The sequence below is a fragment of the Dermacentor silvarum genome, chromosome 7 (genome assembly GCF_013339745.2).
Source record: "Dermacentor silvarum isolate Dsil-2018 chromosome 7, BIME_Dsil_1.4, whole genome shotgun sequence".
NCBI lineage: Eukaryota > Metazoa > Arthropoda > Arachnida > Ixodida > Ixodidae > Dermacentor > Dermacentor silvarum.
The window spans coordinates 24,080,761-24,095,465 of NC_051160.1; the positions used below are offsets into that span (position 1 = coordinate 24,080,761).

Below are 14,705 nucleotides of genomic sequence, written 5' to 3' on the forward strand. Positions count from 1 at the left end.
AGTAACAGCCACGGTGGCAACAGCGTAGTATGTTTGTGTGCGCGATTCAAGAGCGTCAAAGCGCGCAGATGGTGTGGCGTGCGCACAATGTGCGCAAATATGTTTGCCGTGGCTCCCTGATCTCACGGCTGTGTCGTAAAAATCTCGGTGGGGGTTTAGTACACCGCTATGCCAGTTTCTCCGCGCGAAAGTTCGAGGCAATTTCGACGTCGTTATTTTAATTCAATGTTTGTATTGAACAAAACTTGCGCGAGTTTCGTATGACTGTCTGCTAAATACTGAGTGGCCGTAAACCCCGTCAACAAGTCATACGTTTGCCTTAGACTTTTGCGTAACCCGAGTTCGCCTCATCAACTCGTATCGCGGGGTCATGTCCATTTTTTTCTTGGCCTACAGACGCGAGTAACTTCTGGAAAACTTGCCGAACTGTCAAAATTCCCGGTGACGACATTTCTTCGAAAGTGCGTCTTGGCCATTGACAGGCTTTGTTTAATGTCCGCCATTTTTAAAGCGGTGAGAATGACGCGCGGCCTTCGGTGCTTCGACCTTCTTGAATCAGTGTAATCATGGGACAAACGAGCCCGCGTGTACGTTGAGACGTTGAGCGCGCTGATAAGCTGCGAAAGGTCCCTGCCCTGCCTCACGCTTTGCGCGGAAACGGACGGAGACGGCGCTACAGATGGAGAGAGAAATTTTGTTCGGCGATCGCCTCCACCTTCCCAGCGGTGGCGGTGGCTCGTCGTGCGAACTCGAGCTCCTCAGGCTTTTGCGAGACGTCGACCTTGCCGTGTTGGAGAGGCACCAGCGCTGGAAGTCCCGGCTCGCCGACGCCGACGACGCGCTGGCGCGACGCGACGCCGAGCTGAAGCAAACGAAACTCGACCTCGCTGCCAGTCGGGCAGAGGCTTCGCAGCTCCGCGACCGCGTCGCGTACCTCGAGTCGCTGGAGGGCGATTTGGTAGCCAAATATGACCGGCGTATCGGTGAGCTTAAGGAAGACGTGAGCCGAATCAAGAAACGCTACGGTGATCTCAAGGCCGCCTCGACGGCTGCCGCCGCCGGGGGCAGCGGCCATGGCGGGTGCCTTCCGCGTCGTCTTCGGACGCCGCCGACTTTTGGAGGAACAGAGCCGTGGAGCTCGAAAAAGAAGTGGCCAGCTTGCGGGAACGAGAGAGGACCAGCAGGGAGGACAGAGCGGAGAAGGGTCCAACCAAGGTGCGGGAACTGGAGCGAGTGGTGTCGGAGAAAGACGGAGTCATCGACAGGCTCACCGATAAGGTGACCCAGCTGACCAAGCGCCTTCGTCAGGTCGAGAGCTCCGCGGGGGCTCCTGTCGCGCCGCCGGCTGCTGCCGGTGTCGGAACCAACAGCTGGGACCCGCCTGACCTCGTCGAGCAGTACCTCAAGACGTGTCAGGACGACAGGGCGCTGAAGAACGCCTCGGAGCTGCGGAGCAAGATCGAACGCCACATGCAGGAGTTCACTGCGAGGATGGAGCAGGACAAACGGACGCTGTAGTTTTATAAACATTATGAGTGCTTTTATTTTCATTTCTTTTTCTGTATCTGTTTATTTTATTCGTCACAATAAAGGTCAGTCTAAACACCTCTCTTGAGAGGACTTTACACCAGTTTTACCGACGAGCTTTCGCCGACACTTGCAGCTTTCTTCACATACGAGGCCTGCAGTTCAGTATTATTAAACTTATTTCACTGTAAATATATTACCAAGCCTCAGCTGGAGAGATTTGGCATGTCAAATTTGGTGTGAATTGACAAGAATTGAATGTGTATATTCTCTCGGAGTTGGATAAAAAAAAAAAAAAAGTAAGGACTTGCACTGCCGAGGGGCACCGACAATCTCAGACGTAGACAAGGACTGGCTCAACAGCATGCCACTATTCATTCGGTTTACCTGCTGCAATGCTTTGTGGCAGCGGGCATTGTGCCAGCCGCATGCATTACCAAGGGAAACCAATTTGCATGAGACGAGTAACTGAACCAAAAGCCAAAGCATTTCTCTTTATACGCCCCGCTCCATTATGGGATTAGCCAAGGTCTGCGCTACGGCAAACCAGCCCCTCCCCGAAGCATGAAATACACACTTGTCTTGCACACTAAGTTGTTGGAATTACCTGTTGATCCGGAACTGTAGACTCTTAAGGATAACTTGCACCCTTTTGGGGTTTGTATAATACTCTCAACTAAAGCATACATTTTCTTTCTTTAATGCTGCGCTTTCGGTAGTTGCAGGTAAAGAACGGCTCGCACATATAAGTGTGACGTAGCGTTCCTGACGGGAAAGTAGCCAGCACGCTATGTTAGAAAGAAAATGCAAAATGCATGCAAGATGACAATCCTTGTTGGGGACAAGATAAGCCCCAAAAGTTGTCAATATTTTTTAGTGTAGTTGAGGCTTCCAGTGTTTATGCTGTAGCCTTTGGGAACCCTCCATCATTTGACTGTGAATACGGCAGCCTGCGTATTTATTTTAACAGTTGGAACAACAATTCGTGCTTGGAACTGCTTTTTCTGTCACTCGAAATTTCATAAGATTGCATTTTTGATCCGCTTGGTGCAGTAAAGCACTTAGTATCATTACTTGCCAGGTTTATCCAGAAAACTTAAGAAGGCCACCATTCTACCATCTTGGTAGAAATGGCACAAAAAAAAATGTCAAATAAGAGTAGACAACAGGACAGGTGCCACTAACAACTTGTTAGCAACATGTTGTTAGGGGCACCTTTCTTGTCGTCTACTCTTGTATATCCATCTTGTTTTGTGCCATTTCTACCAAGGTGAACCTGTACCAACTATGCCAATACCCAAGTCCTTCCCACCATTGTATGTGTGCCTTGCCATTATAGAATGAACGTGCTGCAGATGAACTGCTTTCACTGCCTTTTGGAAAGGAAAAGTGTGATTGAACCACACGAACAACAGTACTGCACAATGTGAATCAAACAAAATGCAACCTTGTGAAAATTTTGGTGAGAATAAAGATCCAGAAACTGCTAAATCTTTTAAAGTCATTGGATTAAAAATGCATGTGACATTGCAGAGGTGTTTTCTTTTTTTCAAAATTCTACTTCTTGAGCTGGATTACTCAAAGCGGTGGACATTACTTGCACAAGAAATAGAAATACGTAGTCGAATAAATAACAAGAAATCACAAACTTTTTAAAATAATTACTTTACAGCACACATTGCAATTTACTAATTGTAGCCGGCGAGTTCACAAGACATATCCACTTAGAACGAATTTTCATTTTCAAGATATTCTTTCCCGAAGTGTGCGACGAAATACTTTGCTGTGCTTCAATGCTTGAAACGGTCTTTTGTTAAAAAAGAAAGTGCAACAACAGTGCATGTTTACCGCAAGTCTGATGGTGCGTATCTCGAAAACCGGGCCATCCTTGGAATTCGTTCCAAGTGGATAAGCCTTGCAACCTCACCGGCTACAGTTTGTAAATTGCTATATGAGCTGTAAAGTAATTAACTGAAAGGTTAATTACTATATTTGTTAATTGTTCGATTCTGTATTTCAGTTTCTCATGCAAATAACCTCCGCCTCTTTGCGTAATCCATCTTGTGCACTATAATTGTGCGATCTGCCACAATCAATTTTTTTGAAATTCTGTATAGTCCTGGGAAAAAAAAAAAAAAAAACACCCGGTATGGTGTCGTATACCAACAGTAGAGTCTACTGTGTGTTGCTCGAACTAGATATATCTCACAGTAGAGTTGCGATCTGGGTCAGTTGGTACATAGTCTTGAGTATTAAACCAGTCAAAAGACGAAGCACAGAGAAGAGACGTGGCACACATAACGACTGGACTAACAAGTGTGCTTTATTGAAAAACCCCGTCTCCCAGGAAAACCAGGCGAGCATGCACAGCTCAACGTTAGTTTGTGTGTGGGTGTTGGCTCTTGAGCTGCGCATGCTCGCCTGGTTTTCCTGGGAGACAGGGCTTTTCAATAAAGCACACTTGTTAGTCCAGTCGTTGTGTGTGCCACGTCTCTTCTCTGTGCTTCGTCTTTTGACTGGTTGAATACTCAAGAATAGATACGTCTCGCGTGACGGCTAATGCATCTGGTGTGAAAAAAACAACCTGATTTAGCCCAGTGCAAATCTGCAAGATGAAGGCAGTTTCTCAAAGAATAAAATTAATTTTTCCAGCCGGCTGACAGGAAATGATCCACCTGAAAGGAACGACTCTGGTATCCCAGCTGTCGCTTGGGGACATTAAGCCTCACAGCCTGTCATTATCTACTGAAAAGTGGAATGTTGCTCCCAGCCATTAGATTAATGGCGACATTTTCTGTTATGAGTGCTGGGCGTATAGACATGTCTGAATCCGGCATCAGGTGAACGCACAAGCCAAGGCCATTTGACTCTGAAGCGGATATGAGGGGCTTAGCCTTGTTTTTCAAAGCAGTGTCAAGCACTGAAGTTTTTGTTTTCATTCCTTGGTGCAATAAGCTTGCCTTTTAGGCTCTTCATGAGGGTGTTTATGGAGTACTGAAACTATATATTTACAGGGTGATCATTCTTAAGTTCTGTGCAATTTTTAAAAATGCCCTGATGGAGGTAACACAATTCTAGTCCTTGAGCTGGATTATGCAGAGAGGCAGACATTACTCGCTTGGGAAATCGAAATGCATACTCAACTAATTAACAAACATCCACTAATTATCTTTTGAATTAATTACTTTATGGCACACATTGCAATTTACGAGTTGTAGCCGGTGAGTTTGCTAAGCGTATCCACTTGGAATGAATTCCCAGAATGACGCCAGTTCCAGAATGGCGCCATCAAACTTGCCATAAAAATGCACTGTTCCACTTACTTTTATTGCGATAGCACTAAAAGTAAGTGGACAGTGCATTTTCGGTGATGCTCTTCGACAACGAAGAGCATCACCGAAAACCCAGATGCAACAGAAAGGCGTGAACGCGCAAGCCAGCTAAACCCTAGGCAAACCCAAGTAGGTCATGTCGCAAGAAACGAACATCACCAAGGACCTTTACAACATGACCAGTCAAGACTGCACTTATTGCGGGAACAGTCGCGACGACACCACATGAGACGGCGAAGAGGACCATGTTCTGGCCTCAGAAACCTTGAACAACAAGCAGCCATTTCAGGAAACGCGCATCTCAAACCATCAGAACCGAGGAAATTACCACGCCAACGGTACATCTCATGTGAGCGCACTATCCCAATAAAAACTGCATCCCTTCATCCGTACTAATTTCAAGAACAACCACCGCTCCTGCTACTTCAATGCACTTGAACTGTACGCACTTGCATCAGGCGCTCAACGCATACTACGATCAGTGTTCACGAGCTACGGCACATGCAGACGTCGTCCAGGTAGGAAATGGTCAGGCTCGTCCACCAGAGCTATGCGTCAAGTTACCGGATCGCTACACGTTTCTTTGAAGTATTCAAGGTTGACAGAGCCATCTTGGACTAACACACATTCTTATGCTTTTCATTCATCCGCCCTTGCAACTACGACTCTCTCGAGGGGAGGGGGAAGCGTGTGATGTACTGCACAAGGACGGTGCGATGCATTAGTGGTGAAGGAGGAAGATGAAGAATAAGGGCAGTGTTCGGGCGACCATGTTTGTTTCTGCCCGCAACCTCCTGCTCGCGCCATATATATATAATGAACGAGAAGAAAGGGAACCGAGGGGCCCGATTATTATTAATCAATTATTTGTTGGCTTCTTATGATATGATTATGTATATATATCCCCGCAAAGGTATCTGCCAAGATACTGACCAACCCAGCAGCAGCAACAGCACGCATGTCAAACTTTGGAGTGCTTCAATTTAAAAATCGCAAATCATGTGACTTCATCGATTCCTCTGGCTGTGAATTCGTTTACTGCAACCGTAGACACTGCCATACACTTCACAATAACATTTTTTGGGATGTGTACAATCTCATCTTCGCACTTGTACAAGTGTACGATTGTACACTTGCCAAAGGGAAAAATGCGCACGGGTTCTACCCTCATGCGTTCCCTTTAACCCTTTGACTGCCATGTTTTTCTTTGTTTTTTTTTTTAACTGCTTCTCAGCTTCTGCCAGGTTTTTTTTACATTTTGGTTCAGCTGACATTTCAAAGCAGAAGAAGCTGGTTCTTCATCATGGCTTTTTTCCAATTCATAATTCACGAACAGTCCATAAATTCCTTTGTCTGTCAGTATGCGAATGGCGTTGCCACAGCAGCTCGCCACGAATGCCCTGCCAATACAAAAAGTGACAGAGTGCAGAGACACATGCTCTCCCTGCATGTCAGAAATTGAACTAACACATTTTTGTGTTTACGTGACCTAGGCATAGATGTCACAGTGGGTACACAATGTTATATTTTGCATGAGTTACTTCAGGAGAGCCAGAGAGTGCGCTGAAATAAACACAAGAACTTGGAGATCCCCGACTTCCCGGCAACTGCAGCTTATGTAACCGTAACTGCAGCGTATGTAACCTGGAAACACTGGCGGCGAACGCTATGCGTGAAGGCGAGCTTTGTGGTTCGTTCTTCCCCCTCCCCGCACGGCGGGTGCAGCCGCAGCCCCAGATGCGCGGAGGTGAGTACCATCTGGACTGTGCTGCAAGACACTCCCACTAAGACAGAGCTTAAACGGCAGCTTTAAAAGGAGTTTGTGTTTGAGTTTACGCCGTAACAGAATTATGTTTTCTCGTATATTCAAATTACAGTCCAATGCTATCATGTCTGTAGGTTGTGTGTAAGTCATACTTTACTAATTTTCTGACGCATTTTAGTTTTAGAAATTTAATTAATTCAGTAATGCCTATGCACCACGCAGAGGGCCTTTTCTGCATAAAAGCGAAAATATGGTAATTTTAAATATAGGTTATCAGCAGATGTATAATTAGTTTTTTTTTTTTTTTTTTTTTTTTTTTAAAGAGAAAGGACAGCAGAATCAAAGAATTAAAGATTTGTAGAGGAGAGCTGGCAAATAGATGCAGGCCACTATGAGTGCTTCGTGGATACAAAGGACTGTTTTTTTTTTTTTCTTTTTTTTATGATCTAATTTTGTTTTAATCTCTAACTTGCAGCTTGCGCAAACTTCAGCGACAAAATGTTGAAACTTGATCCCCAGAAACATAGAAATAAGCCCAACGACGTGACATACTTTTTTATTCTATCAATCAATGCACTTTACTTTGGGCTAGATAAAGCTGCTTCAGGTGCATTCTGACTGACGGCCAGTAGGGTAGATGCCGATCCTAAAACAGAAAAGAAAATGGCACATGGCTAATAGCGCACACATGTGCTCGGAGTGAGGAGGAATATAAAACACACCAATTTTTACCTGTTCTACTAGGTTAGTTTCCCCATTTCAATATATGTTCCAGATGTCAGCCTCAAAACATTATTAACCCAGAAATTCGCAGAAAATGGGATTGGTCGTGTATAACACACTGATATACAATTATGTTGGGATGTCCTAGTACATTAAAACTTAGTCTAAAGGCTCAGCTTACTAGTGTTAATTAAATGTGCTAGGGACTACGGGCTTTAATTTAAATTATCGGAAGATTCGTTTTAACTGTAGTTCATTAAAGATAATGTAAAACAATAGTGTGGCTTACATTACATGAACACTTACATAACAGCGTTGAATGGGTGCGTACAGTCAAATCACATTATCAAAGTTGCTACCAACATGAAAACACCTTCATTGTATCGAATATTTGTTATAAGGATATATTTACATGCTGATATCAACAAGAAACATTTTAGCTTTACTTTTTTTTTATATCCAGCAATTTGTTATATATCTGTTAGTTATTATTGAGGTTCAACCATACAAGATTATCCACACGGCAATATTGTCATGATGTAGCAGTGGTAAAGAACCAGTCCGTGCCAAAACTGTGAGTCACGAATCTAACTCCTTATTGGACAAACTTGTGCCCAGAAAAACAAGTAACGCTCGGAGCACAACAATAGCATGAAAAACTTGTAACAGTGGAAAATAGGTCTCTGGAAAAAGATAAACAATGAACACGTGTCAGTACGTATGCTACGCTCTCGCATTCGTGGTGACCGAGTCAGAGGTGCCACTATAAGTTAGCGCCCATCGATGTATGCAGCAGCCTGTATGTCAAACTTGGGCAAGTTCAGAATGTTCCTTCCGTATCAAGGCCCTCCTATGAACCATTTCTTACCTCTGTATCCTGGGAAGCTAAAAAGTTCGAATAAACTGAAATTCGCAATGGAATCATTTATGTGTGGCTTGAGTATTGTTTGAATCATCACAAGTCTGGTGTTACTTTTGACTTTGCTGGAACCACTTTCGTGGACAAGTGACCATGTGCCACTTCGGTGAAGTTCTTTTTTTTTTTTTCTGTCCAAAATTGCCACAGCAACATGAGCAAGGCGGCGACTCCACGTCGTCTTCAGTCCCGCCGCTGGATGACACGAGTCGACCGCAGTATCTGGGCACCAGGTGTGACTGGACCGAGAGCCTTGACTTCTGCACACACGTTGTCTCCCAAGGGTTCCCCGTCTACCGTGTCCTCAGTCGGGATGGAAAACCTATCGTGCCCTCTCAGGATCCCCAGGTAATTGCATGAATAAACACTGCAAACAAAGACGCAGACTTAGAGAAGAAATGGACAATAACAAGTTCCGTCTTCAAACCAAGGTTCCATTTTATCTACTTACTCTCAAGGCCGTGCAGGCATTACAGAGAGGAGTGGTTATACAAAACAAACTTTAAAACAACGTAAGGAAGCAGCACATGGTCACAGACTGCAGCAGTCTCGAAACACCTCAGAATGAATGATGGAGACGCGATGGAAACGGGAGCACGATTCCAGTCTTGGCTTGTTTTTGGAATAAAAGATTTAAGGTACAGGTTGCTCTTGCACTGAGGCACCCCAAGTTTAATGTGATGATGAATGCAGGAGGTCAAGTGGCGGGGAGGCGTTTGTTCAGAAACACCTAAATGATTTACGAGGCCAATGAATGAGCTGATCCTTCTGCCGGCTTGGCCGTGAACATTACTCCTAGGGCTAATCTTGCACACATACGCAAATACTCAAGAAAGTTGGCGGGAGCAAGGCCACCCACCGCGGTAACGTAATTTGCAAAGCACCACATGTGTAATACGAAGGATGTGGGGTCTAGTCCCACCTGTGCAAATCATCTTTTCATCCACTATCATTTTTCTTTTCCTTATTTTTTCTACACTTCAATTAAGCATGATTAATTTTTTCTACGCTTTCTCTGGCCTCGGTGTCTTGTTTCTTCGTATGGTTGGGACTGACAAGTAATTTATGTCTCGTCCTGGCAGTGTCACATGAGCAATTTGAAATGAAGCCAAGAAAACCTCAAAAGAACTAATATTGCAAAGCATAGACAGTAGCAGTGTTAATGCATGGAATAGTGTCAGTTGAACATGCACATACCTTTGTGTCAACGTGGCGAAGCAGTGCAGGCGAAGAGACATGAAATACAAGCGGGACAGATACGCTGTTTGTATCTCTTGTCTCAAAGATCAGTAGCGTGGCTTTGAACTCTCAAACTTTCGTATCAATGTGCACAAAGAAAATTAATAGACGGGACTTAAGAGTCGTTAATTCAGAACCAAAAAGCCCTAAGAAAAACGTGCCAATTTTGTTCAGTCCAGTTTAACCGGGAACAAGTCAGCTTCGAAGGACTCTCTTCCTTTAATATAGCCAGACATGCCCGAGCAAGATAACAGGTGCAGGCAGTTGCAGCTAGCAGTTGCACATTCTTTATGTTCAGTCATCCAGGAATACTAGTACAAGGTTAGTTGCCACACGTTAATAAACAATAAATAATTCATCCCTTTGTGCGTTGCCATGGCATGTACTGTATTTACTAGATTCTAATGCGCCTTCGTCTTTAACGTGCGTCCCATTTTTGATGGCCAGGAAAGGTAAAATTCAATACTCTTGATTGTTCCCCTTACCATACTCTTATGGTATGAGATAAAAAAGGATTTGTTTTTGTTTTTTTCTCACTTCGAAAAATAAAATTTATTGCATCCAAGTCGCAGTGAACCAGCGCTTGCAGCACAACGGCCTTGAGGGTTGTTAGGTGGGATTCGAGATTAAGGGGTGGGATTTCAACACCACCTGTTGCAGTTTTAGTTCTGTATTCTATTCTACTGTGCACGTCATATTTAAGCGAAATTTTTTCGGAAAAGAGTGTGCTTTAGAATCGAGTGTATATAAGACTTAGTGACACACTTACTAGTCTCTTTTTCTTTTTTTTTTTGCTTCTGTATATATGGTGGGTTGATCTCCTTCACAATTTTATCTGATAGTGTACGCTTCGCCTGCATCATTCTTTTCAGTGCCCCATGTTTTGCAGGGATCAGTGTACAGACATACCTTATCACCCCACTTGCTACCTCACATTCATTTCTTTTCTTTTTTGTTTTCCTATCACCAAACCAAAGGTTGATATTTCGTCTCTGTAAACCGGAGAATAATGGGTGTTGCAGATATTGGCAGTCACTACTTGTTCTGTAATAGGCAGTAGTAAACCTGACACGTTGCTTCATTTAAGTGAAGGATGAGATAGACTTTATTTTGGTCCCATAGTTATATTAGCTTGAGTGGCATCACTCAGTTCGTGAACAAAAACCAAAAGCTAGCATTTCTGCATGCAGATATTCAACTCACTGCCTTGTAAAACTCGAGCATAGTTTAAAAGTAACAACAACGAATGCGCAGCTGTTTGTGTTAAGTGAAATGGCGCAGATGTTGCGAGGAGGCATTATGGAGTAACATTCAGCTGTCAGTGTTTTGTGCTTTGGATGTGCATAGCCTTGACGGGATGATTCCTTAAACTGTGTGATGGCATTGGCATAATGACAGCTGGGCTCCAGCTGTCAGTGCTTTCTTCTCCCGACATATAAAGGCCTGATGTGCTTGACAGGCCCTGTCACACCGGAGACTGACACGGCTGTAATTTGAAGGGGCAAAACTGCAGCATTCATGTTGTGTTTTTCTTGGCTGAAAGTAACAGCACATTTTTTTTTTTTTACTTCTATTGTCCACATCGCTTTGTTCACAACAAATGTTTTCAATGTTATCAGTAATTTAGGTCACTTTCACCGACCCACTTCAGAAGTTCTCAAATTAGATTACATCGGCAGTACTTCTGGTTTTGCAAGCGTCCAAATCAAACTCGCTGTTCTCTGTTCTCATTCACTTCCTAGGCTATCTAGACTATAGAGAACTGTTTTTTCATTGCAGCTATGAATTGAGGAAGCATTCCTGCAGTATGACCTCACCCATCTAGACTCTGTGAGAAAGACGACCCAATCAGGAAAAATGTGCAGAATGCTTAGCTGTGTCATTTGACAACCCAGCACATTGTCAGTGCCCGCACTTACTGTGCCCTATTTGAGCTCATAGAGGTGCTTTCAATAGAGGTGCACGTCAATATCAACACACACAACCTTCTTCAAGCTGAGAGCTGATTCTAGCGGCATCTGTTTCATCTACTCTCGCGGGTAACCCAGTCGCACAATATGCGTGCACAAGCAAGCATCGGCACAGCTTTGCTTTTGCGCAGGCTTTCTACACCATCATTTGTTTAAATCTTAGCAGAGGTTTATCCAAACATTTTCTAGTGTAGAAGGTGGCATCCTCCTTGCTCTGATTAGCTCAGAGAGGGGATCACGTCCTCTACGATTGGCTCAAATCAGTAAGTGTGGCAGAATTCGACTGTGTTATTCAAATCGGTTCCGATTGGCACCTTAGAATTAAGAATGTACTTTGAGGTGCTTCCAACGTGTGTAAGCCATATTAGAACCATGCTTTTAAGTTTTTTAGACGCTAGCATTTAGTTTTAGCATTGTGACAAGCCTTTGAAGATCATGTTCAGCTGCAGTGCAAATGAGTAATTGCAATGCTATTTCTATGTATAAATCAGTATGGCGCCTTTGACACATTGTTTTTATCAAGATGCTGCTGTTTTTGGTGTGTGATAATTAGCACTGCAGCAACAAGATGAGTACTGCACCGTGTTTTCCACCATTAATAAATTGTAATGAAAGAAATAAGACAGAAAAAGAGGTCAGTGTTCTTTCAGTGCATTTCCTGCCAGTCCTATTTTTCATGTTCCCTTTTTTTACAACTGGAAAACATGGCATAGCACTAAGTCAATCAACTAGCCTCCCTTGCAGCTTTAGAAAGCAAGAGGGTGAGCCAGACATCCGGACAGGTTGTGCCAGTACATGCTACCTGCTGGTGCCAAAGTAGCTTGCCGTATCAACATTTGTCATCACAGCGTCTAGCGACATTTTAAATAAATGTCTGTCGCTGAATTTGAAAATAATGACATTGGAAAATTCAAGGTCCTAGATGATTAACTCCATTAACATTGCTCCCATGACGCAGGTATCCATTCAGGTGCCATGGGCACAATTATGCACATGAAGGTTGTGCATCAAAATCAAAAGCACTGATTAAAATTTTAATAATAAATATATGTCGCAAATTTCTTGAAGCAAATCTGATTTAATCTGTTCTGCAAGTTTAAATAAGTGTAAAATGTTTTAGTAAAATTAGTTGGAAGGTAGATGGCTAGATGTTTGCCCTTCAGTGTCAGCTTGTCTTCATGTAGTCTGTCATTTCCTATATTGATATGAAAGCGTCAAATGGCCCATTGAGCGAAAAAGCTGGCAGCGTCTGTAGTAGTGAAAAAGCACCTAACTTCCCTTTGGCTGCGGTGCCATGTCACAAACGCGCGAAGCACACTCGTGACACTGGCTCATGCTTGCTGGCTCATGCTTGCTGGCTCATGCTTGCTGGCTCATGCTTGCTGGCTCATGCTTGCTGGCTCAGGCCTCGACGGAGCAGAGCAGGCGTAAGGGTATACCTGCTTACGGCAGTATTGCGTGAGGGTACAGGGCATCGCCACTACTTTCCATTCCCCCGTCTATCTTGCACTGCTCAATATTCTGCAGCGGGCATTAATTACCCCTTGCTTTTCACGAGGTAGTGGCTGATCACTGTCTTCAATTCTGCACCTGACAGCTGTCAGAGCAGGTGCTGCTGAAGATGTACCACGGTATGACACTCCTGAACAGCATGGACCGAGTCCTGTATGAGTCACAGAGGCAAGGACGCATCTCCTTCTACATGACCAACTTTGGCGAGGAGGGCACACACTTCGGCAGTGCCGCTGCCCTCGACGACAATGACCTCATCTACGGACAGTACCGAGAAGCGGGTATGCTGCACGTTATCCCCGACTTGTTTAATAATGCAGACCAGAAATTCAACAGCGACTGCATATTTCTAGATTTCTCGCGAGCTTTCAATTCTGTTTCTCACGATTTACTGATTTGCAAACTTTCCCTTCTTAATATTGACCCCAAGGTATTTGCATGGCTAAAGGATTTCCTCTCTAACAGGACCCAGTATGTCACTGCTAACGAATTTACATCCAGACCTTGTTCCGTAACATCCGGTGTACCACAAGGATCGCTACTCGGTACCCTGCTTTTTCTCATCTACATTAATGACCTTCCTGACTGTATCTCTAATTCAACCATTAGGCTGTTTGCGGACGATTGTGTCATCTATTGCAAGACAACTAACCTTAGTCATTCTCGTAAGCTACAGGACGACCTGATAGTGTATCCAACTGGTGCATCAAATGGCGAATGCAGCTTAACATAACTAAATGCAAAAGTATGCCCGTCTCCTCTAGCTTTACCCCCTCTGATATATTCCCATACTCTATTAATGGACCTGCCCTGTCGGTTGTTAACTCATATAAGTATCTTGGCCTGTATATCACTAACAACCTTTCATGGAACATGCATGTTGAATATGTCACTAACAATGCTAACCGAACCTTAGGCTATTTGAGACGAAACTTTGCATCAGCACCCGCCTCACTAAAGCTTACTCTATATAAAACTCTCGTCCGCCCGAAATTAGAATATGCTTGTGCCATATGGGACCCTGCTCATACCAATCTTGTCATTTCCCTTGAAAGCATTCAGAACCACGCTGCCCGTTTTATTCTCTCAAATTATTCACGTCATTCTAGCGTCACGTCCATGAAACGAACACTAGATCTGCCTGACCTCTCATTACGTCGCAAGTATTCTCGTCTCTGTCTTTTTCATAGAATATATTACCTTAACCCTTCTCTTAAAGAAAACCTTTTCACCACACCCAGTTACATATCATCTCGTATCGACCATCAACACAAAATTGAAGTGCCATCTTGTCGAACTAATTTGTACCATTCTTCCTTCTTGCCAAGAACTGCCAATGAATGGAACCGGCTTCCCGCCTCTACAGTCTCCATTTATGACGCCACTAACTTCAAGATTGCCGTTCAAAGTGCCTTGTAGTTTAATTTTTCTGTTCTTGTGCTGTACTGCAAATATTGTATATTTTCACTACTCCTTTCTGTTGTGCCTACCAGGCCTTGAAAGTATGTAAAATAAATAAATAAATAAATAATATCACTGCAGTGGTAAAACAAACAGGCAGGCTGTTAGAAGAGCCTGTGCACATGCTGTCAGCATGACAGCGAAGTAATTTGCTTACCCACACTAAACTGGAAGATGCAGGACATATGCCAAATTGAAACTTCAAGTAGAGCCAAGCAGTGCTGAATCAAAGCAAGCAGCACAGCAAAGCTAGTGCTATT

At 43.8% G+C, this 14,705-nt stretch overlaps 2 protein-coding genes across 2 annotated transcripts in view; both read left to right on the top strand.

Annotated features, from left to right (window-relative positions):
- LOC119457745 (2-oxoisovalerate dehydrogenase subunit alpha, mitochondrial) overlaps positions 1-14,705 on the top strand; it is a 31,878-nt gene that overhangs the window by 247 nt on the left and 16,926 nt on the right. The window contains exons 2-3 of the mRNA XM_037719396.2: positions 8,414-8,611; positions 13,070-13,265. Of these exons, the coding sequence (XP_037575324.1) occupies positions 8,414-8,611; positions 13,070-13,265 (394 nt within the window). The remainder of the gene's footprint in view (positions 1-8,413; positions 8,612-13,069; positions 13,266-14,705) is intronic.
- On the top strand, positions 42-1,606 carry LOC119457746 (centrosomal protein of 63 kDa). The gene is made up of 2 exons (XM_037719398.2): positions 42-1,037; positions 1,085-1,606. Exons 1-2 carry the CDS (start codon positions 680-682, stop codon positions 1,516-1,518), a joined length of 792 nt encoding a protein of 263 aa, XP_037575326.1. The 5' UTR covers positions 42-679; the 3' UTR covers positions 1,519-1,606.